Genomic DNA, 7,729 nt, shown 5'->3' on the forward strand with positions numbered 1-7,729 from the left:
AGCAAGAAAAGAAAAATTTGCTCATTAGCTATGTAAAGAACAATATAATCTCAAGAGCAGTTAGAATATATTTTACACCAATCCAACAGATCAAACTCATTTTCTCTTCAAAATCAACTGAAGTTCTTCTCTTGAAACAAAAGCAATCAAACCTCTATGCAAAAATATTCTACGAAAATCTCTTAACTATGAATCCAAATAATTCTTAGAAGGAATTATTAAAGCACAGATTAAAAACCCAGACCTTGAGTCTTGGCCACTGTCTTACTGTTAGGCAATAATGGGACATTCCCTTTATCTCCAAGATACTTTAAAACAATAAATAAAAACCATTGAAGTACAGCAATGGATCCACAAAACAGTTGCTGAAAAAAAGTGAGCGAGCGTGCTGCTTTTTGTAGGTTATCCAGCAGCATGTACTGTGCCTGGAATAAGTTTAAGAAGAGGGGGAAAAAATAAGAGACATTTCTTGTTTTGTAAAAAATGTGTTTTTATCAGTTCCATTTTTCAGTATAAAACACTTCCATAACTCTGGCCAATCAAACAAATTCACTTTCATAACAGGACAAAATCACAAATCCTGCATCTCTCTCTAAAATAGCTTTAAACACAGGGATCTGGTTGCAAACTAATTTTGTATGTGATAAACTAACAAATTACTCAGGGTTAGCTAATACAAGATGAGCATTAATTTAAAAAAATAAAAATTAAAAAAAAAAAAAAACACAACAGGAAAAGAACGGATGAATGAACGAATGCAAGTTTATCTGATCACAGTCCGAACACAAGTCCTTGAGTCCAGCCCACCATGATGATGGTATTTATGCCGTCTTCTGCTGGCCCTTTTTGCCAATCAGAGACTTGTGGATGTGAGGGATCACACCTGCAAAAACAAAACATGGTCAATCGATTCCAGACTGAATTCGGAAGCTAAAAGAAAATGTGTCCTTTGCTGTTCATAGCATGCCAATCACTAAGCACATTTACAACAACAGGGTCACCATGTAAGAGTAGAGAAAGTATCCCAACTCACCACCACCAGCGATGGTAGCCTTGATGAGGGAGTCCAACTCCTCATCACCACGAATGGCCAGTTGTAGATGGCGGGGAGTGATACGCTTCACCTTCAGATCTTTGGAAGCGTTTCCTGCCAACTCCAAAACCTGAGCAGACACACAAGCCCGTTCTGTAAGTCGCACACAATGCATCTACTTTATTGGAATTAATTCTGATATTTTTGCTAAAAAAAATAAGAAAAAGTGACTGCAGGGTATCTTTTAATCTGGCCCAATCTGGCAACCCTGTCATTAACCGCCACACCTTATATAGCAAAAATGTTCAGAAAGAGCATGAAGATATTTACTTGCTCACCTGGTGCAATAATAATGCTATAGAAGCTATTATTATTTTCATTCTAAATGTAAAAGCCTTTAGTGCACAAGACCTAGAAAGACACGCACATCATGAGAACGTGTGAGGTAGCAACTCCTTTTTTGTTTTGTTTTTTAAAAATCAATGGTCACTGAAAACTGCTAAATAGTATTATAATATAACAACAGAATTTAAAATGTACAGTGTTGAGAATGAGGAAATTATTGGCTGTTCTGTATGACAGGGCTCTATGAATGAGCCAAACCAGTTTTTGTTAAACCTGACACTGTCATCAAGTTGTAAAGGACTGATAACACAAGGTTCCACCAGACTGAAGTGTAACTGATGAGAAACTTCCTTTACCTCAGCTGTAAGATATTCAAGAATGGCAGCACTGTACACAGCTGCTGTAGCTCCCACTCGCCCATGACTGGTGGTACGGGTCTTCAGATGCCTGTGGATACGACCCACAGGAAACTACAAACAGTCAAAAAGAGGCAGTAATTAATATTGTGTAAAAAAATATATATAATTGAGTGAGTTTTTTATTATTTATAATAAAAATACATTTCACTAATCAAACTAGCATGGTCATAAGCCAAAACAAAAACATGTCTGCAATATGATCCAGCCCAAATGTGACCTTGACAAACCTGCCTTTCTAAACGAAGGAGACTAATATCTACATATGCACATTTCAAAAAAAATAAATAAATAAAATAATTATATATATAAAAAACCTAGAATGAGAAAGTTGTTTGGCATTTTAAAAAAACCTCAATTATTGTATTTATTGATCAGTCGTATTTTATTCTATCTACAGTATTATAAGATTATAATCTCTGGTTCTAAAACCAAATGTAATTTTCTTACAATTTAATTTACATTCTTCACGATGTGAAGTATGAAAACTAAAGGCCCACTTGACCCAGTATCTAAGCAGAAAAGAAATCCAGCATTTATTATACAGTTTAAATTTTGTCTAAACTAAAAACACAGATCAACACTGACGACTTAATGAATATTAGTATTGATTTTGGCACGTACTTGAAGTCCAGCCCTTTGGGAGCGAGACACCGCTTTCGCCTTGGCTTTTCCACTGTCCTTTCCTGCTTTGCCACCAGCCTGACATTTAATAAAATACATACAGTTAGTTTTAGCTACAAAGTGAGCAAAAAAATTTATACAGGCAAAATCATACAATCATGCATTAAACTGCACTTATACGAAAATAAAAAAGAAAGTTATAAAAGTACATCACACAAGTATGTACCTAAGACCTGACACTTTCACTCCACTGTCATTCTGCATACATGATATATACTTAAGTACTCGCTGAATCATTTTCGAAGTGCGGGATTGACTCCAAAGTTTTGAAGCTGCCTCTTAATTTGAAATGCCTGCAAACAGGGAAGCGACTGATTTTGGAATCGACTCCGATATGAACCGAAACCCCCCCATCACGACTATAATAACATTATACACACGATATATCGTGCTGTTTATGATATAAAACTTAAATAAACGGGTTTTCCACGTCTGCAGGATAAGGTTGACATTTATAAGCTAATTGCTGCAAATATCTTAAACACTGCCTAATGCAAGACACATAAGAAATAATGATGCAAGGCATAACTAAAGTAAACATTTACCGCGTTTAGCGATAGAAAAGTGATCAAGTTTGACCTAAACGCATCCTAAATGGTAATAAATGGTATTCCATTAACTAGCAAACAGTTCTACAAACAGTTTCCTGGACCTCAATGAATGAAGTAACCAGCTGGTAAAATAAACCTAGTTAAAAAACACACACGATTTAAAAACACCCACAAAAACCAAATGCACATCGTCTCAAACCTCATCTCGCTCGTCTGAATAAAAAAAATACTTTGTGCACATAAATAGGTTTCACAGCTATTTTAATTCTATGTTAGTTAACTAACCTAGCGAGATAAACCAGCAGTCACGAAAGGTAAACAATCCAAACCAGTAGCTTCCGAGATAAATGTTACTAATCTCAACCGAAAATGTCATCTTACAGTCAAACAGCTGCAATTTCAGATAACTCTAAATAGCCATCGACAAAAACAAATACAAACAAACAAAATCGCATCAATCTTTGAAAAGAAAGTCGGAAATTATATTAAAACAAACAACACGCGGTTTTCCGAATCTTTAGCGCGCGGAGACAACGATGAAGCTAAGCTAAGCTAAGCTAAGCTAAGCTAACGGGTTAGCAAAACCGCCGTTTACTCATTCAAATACTTAATAACGTAAAACACGCTACATTCAACATGGTGCAAAATAAATGATAGATGCAATAAAACCGAGCTAAATAAAATAAAAACGTACCATTGTAACGGTTGGTCGTTTGGGACACAGATCCGGGAGAACTAAGCTAAATCAATTTGGCCTCAAACAGTGAGGAACAATAAACCCCCGTTTAGAAAAGAAACACTTCAATGTAAACGAACAGACACTTTGCCCAATCACGTTCGCCGTTGTTGATTCGAATTTTAACAGCAAGCCAATGATATTGTAGTTTGCTAAACTATTTCCCCCATCCCCCACCGAGGAAGGTATTTTTGCACATAGAGTGAAAGGCGGGACTTTCTACAACTATGAATATGAAACGTACTCAAAACTTTTAACATATGTAAGTTATATAATAGATGATATTATTCTATTTTTACGTGGAGGATATGTATGACGGAGTTATAAATATTACATCGTGTAGTAGATTTAACTGTTTTCGAGTCCTAATAGTGTAAAATAATTATTCACAGAATTACTAGTGTTCAACTGTACAGTCTATATAACGCTGGTATTTTTTACAAGTGTTGTATTTCCAAATACTTAGCACTTTTTTTGTGAAAACGGTAAAAACCCAATTCGAGAGTAAACGCAATTGACAACAGAGTGAGGCGGGACTAAGAGTTTGATTGACGTCGCATATAGACCAATAATAAAGCTCAGTTTTGTAGCGGCTGGCTTAACGGACAGGATCCTATTCCAATCAGGTTATAGGGAATTCATACTCATTCTTGTTTTCCCACTCGTATTCCAACAAACCCCGCCTCATCCGTTAGAATTTTATGTATACCCAAATCGATTGGACTACTAAGGGAACTTCGCATTGTGGCGGCAAAACCATCATTTTACAACCGCGTTTAACCTGATCATAATTAATAATTTTATCGTTTAACCTAGTGTTTGTCTTTTTATTATTTTACCACTAAACCACAAGTCAATCTTAGGGTCGGGGGCGGATTTTGTCGGTAAACAGGTGGGAAAATGACTCCGAGGTAGAGTGCTAGAGCGCAGAGAAGCAGCTGCTGGTGATGGTGAAGATGGCGGATGGGGACAGTGGGAGTGAGCGCGGTGGAAGCAGCGGTGGTGGTGGAGGAGGCAGCGGTTTCCCCCATTTTCATCGGGATCAAGAAGAGACCCAGGAACTGGCTTCCAAACGCCTGGACATCCAGAACAAGCGTTTCTACTTGGACGTGAAGCAGAACTCGAAGGGCCGGTTCGTGAAGATCGCTGAGGTCGGCGCTGGGGGCTCCAAAAGTCGGCTAACGCTGTCCATGTCCGTGGCGGCGGAATTCCGCGACTACTTGGGCGACTTCATCGAGCACTACGCCCAGCTCGGGCCTAGCACCCCGGAGCAGATCGCACAGTCTTCGGGTGGTGAGGACGGCGGGCCAAGACGGGCCTTGAAGAGCGAGTTCTTGGTGAGGGAAAATCGGAAATACTACCTCGATCTAAAGGAGAACCAGCGCGGGAGGTTCCTGAGGATCCGGCAGACCGTCAACCGCGGCGCGGGGTTTGGCATCGGAGGGGGAGTGGCCCCTGGTGCGGCCATGCAATCCGGACAAACCATTGCCCTCCCGGCTCAGGGATTAATCGAGTTCCGCGACGCTTTAGCCAAGCTGATAGACGACTACGGCGGCGATGATGACGAGCTAGCCGGGCCTGGATGCGGCGCTGGCGGCTACAGTGAGTTGCCCGAGGGCACGTCCATCACCGTGGACTCAAAGCGCTTCTTCTTCGACGTTGGCGCCAATAAGTACGGCGTGTTTCTGCGGCTCAGCGAGGTGAAGCCCAGCTACCGGAACTCGATCACGGTGCCGTTTAAAGCTTGGAGCAAGTTCGGTGGAGCTTTCTGTCGCTACGCCGAGGAGATGAAAGAGATCCAGGAAAGGCAGAGAGATAAAATGTACGAGCGGAGAGCGGACGAAGAGTCCGAAGGAGACGACGTGGACGACGACTGATTTAATGTACCCCAGAACCGGGCTTTGGTGTCCATCCACTTAGAAAGGATGTGCATGATGAACTTTAATACTAAAACACGAATAAAGTTGTGTGACTGACAAATATGGAGTAAATAAAATGTTAACAATGAAAGCTAGCTAAGATAAACGACTTTTCTCAAGTTAGCTAGCTAGAGAAAAGTTAGCTAGTTAGCTAGCTAGAGAAAAGTTAGCCAGTTAGCTAGCTAGAGAAAAGTTAGCTAGCTAGAGAAAAGTTAGCTAGCTAGCTTCACTAGGCCTAGTTAGTGATAGCTCCTGTTTTAAATGGCATGTAAGGAAAGGCATAATTAAACCCACCAAAAAACCTGCTCTAATATGCTTATGAACACAACTTGAGCATACAGTGTTACTTATTGAGGTTATTTACAGTATATATTGCCATAATAGACAGAAGACCAGCAAATTCACCACAAGCTTATTCAGGAAGTTTGTTTCATGGATTTTCTCACCTTTATTTCAGGTCTCTGGTAATGGATTTGTTTACTTCTGGCTCCAGTTTCTGGGCTAAGATTTCATTTTAAATGTTCAAGCTGAAACTTGACATATTGCAGTATATACAGACACACTACTTGGACCATTCGACAAAAAAAAGGTGCTATGAAACATTTCACCACTCCCCTTTAAACATTACCTATATGTATTATTAATATAATTATTAGTAGTATTATTAGGAATATGTAAAATGTACATACTAAATTATTAAAAATTGTTCTGACGGAGATGGTCGAAGGTTGACAAAGCACACGGCCACTATTATCCTAAAGGATGCTGATTACTTTGACACTTTGCTCTTAAATTACAAGTTAGCACAAATACAGAGCGTCGTTATTTTATTTTATAAAGGATATTAAAATCTGTTTTGAGCCGGCGCATTAGATACCTCCGCAAGAAGCGATGGAGATTCAGTATCTGTCTGAATTTGACTTTCCTATTAGGAGTTAAAAGAAAAAAAAATGTGTAACTGGAAAATACATTAGATTCAACATAAACCTCACCTATTTTTAAACATGAAATACAGAAATATATGGAAATATATTTATATATAGGAATATAGAATTGATTCAATTATAACAGGCTTATTTAAACAAAATATTGGATGCAGTTATCCAGCGGGATATATCGTTTTTTTTTGTTTTTTCTTGTTTCATATGGTCCTCATCGACAAAGGCCACAAAAATATCGAAACAGTATTATAGATGCTTTGTAGCCTTTCTCTCAATAATGAATTCCTCCTCATGAGAAATGTTTCTTTCAACCTTTTGTATGATTTGTATCTGAATACAGTATGTATGACATCGATCATCTCCCAGAAAGAGCCAATTCTCATTGAACTCCATCTTGTTTCCATGAGATTTTTAAATTATATATATATCTGTTACAGTTTACAGACACTCTGTCCAATCTCCTTGTACCTGTTTTGATCACTGTATGCTGTATTATTGAACATTTCATTTTCTCTAGAGAAGAACAGGCAGAATTAAACAAAAACAAAAAAAAAAGAAATGTGACATTTGCCACACATAGCCTTGATGCATGAACTCCTTTTTCAGGTTTTGGTTTAAAACCCATGTCATATTCACCAACTGGGAGCAATAGCAATTTTCTACTACTTTTAAAATCAGTTTTGCTTTTATTGTACCATTTCCCATGAAAAAGGCAGCTGTTCAGTCGATGTCATTCTGCTGTAACACTCCACCGACTTCCTTTCGATGACAAATAAAAATTCTTTGCTGATGAAATGATACTTGTTTAAGCAATGTGTGTAGCTGCCAAAACAAGGGTGTTCACAGACGTAGCGAAGAAAAATCATCACTCTCTGTGTTTGATCATGGTCCTGACTGGTCATATCTAGGGCGTTTTTCTTCCTCATGTCTTGTGTTTCCATGATAAAGCACTTATGAGTGAGTAAGCGGGTCAATTCTGGTAGCATCCTGTATTATTAATCTATTCCTTCCTTTTGCATTAGCTAGTGAATCAACTAGCAAAACAAAGAAACACCCTGCCCTTTATAAACAATAAACATGCCATTTTTAGGCACTTACAGTATA

The 7,729-nt window shown here is 38.5% G+C and overlaps 2 protein-coding genes across 2 annotated transcripts; one reads left to right on the forward strand and one right to left on the reverse strand.

Annotated features, from left to right (window-relative positions):
* Window positions 1-465: 465 nt before the first annotated feature.
* On the reverse strand, window positions 466-3,866 carry LOC132855189 (histone H2A.V). The gene is made up of 5 exons (XM_060883968.1): window positions 3,724-3,866; window positions 2,419-2,496; window positions 1,735-1,848; window positions 1,034-1,163; window positions 466-883 (listed from the first exon to the last, which is right to left on the reverse strand). The coding sequence occupies exons 1-5, from the start codon at window positions 3,724-3,726 to the stop codon at window positions 822-824; spliced, it is 387 nt and encodes a 128-aa protein (XP_060739951.1). The 5' UTR covers window positions 3,727-3,866; the 3' UTR covers window positions 466-821.
* Window positions 3,867-4,055: 189 nt separating this feature from the next.
* Window positions 4,056-7,423, forward strand: purba (purine-rich element binding protein Ba). Its single transcript, XM_060883964.1, has one exon. The coding sequence runs from the start codon at window positions 4,713-4,715 to the stop codon at window positions 5,640-5,642; it is 930 nt and encodes a 309-aa protein (XP_060739947.1). The 5' UTR covers window positions 4,056-4,712; the 3' UTR covers window positions 5,643-7,423.
* Window positions 7,424-7,729: the final 306 nt, after the last annotated feature.

This window comes from Tachysurus vachellii, chromosome 12, assembly GCF_030014155.1.
Source record: "Tachysurus vachellii isolate PV-2020 chromosome 12, HZAU_Pvac_v1, whole genome shotgun sequence".
Classification (NCBI taxonomy): Eukaryota; Metazoa; Chordata; class Actinopteri; order Siluriformes; family Bagridae; genus Tachysurus; species Tachysurus vachellii.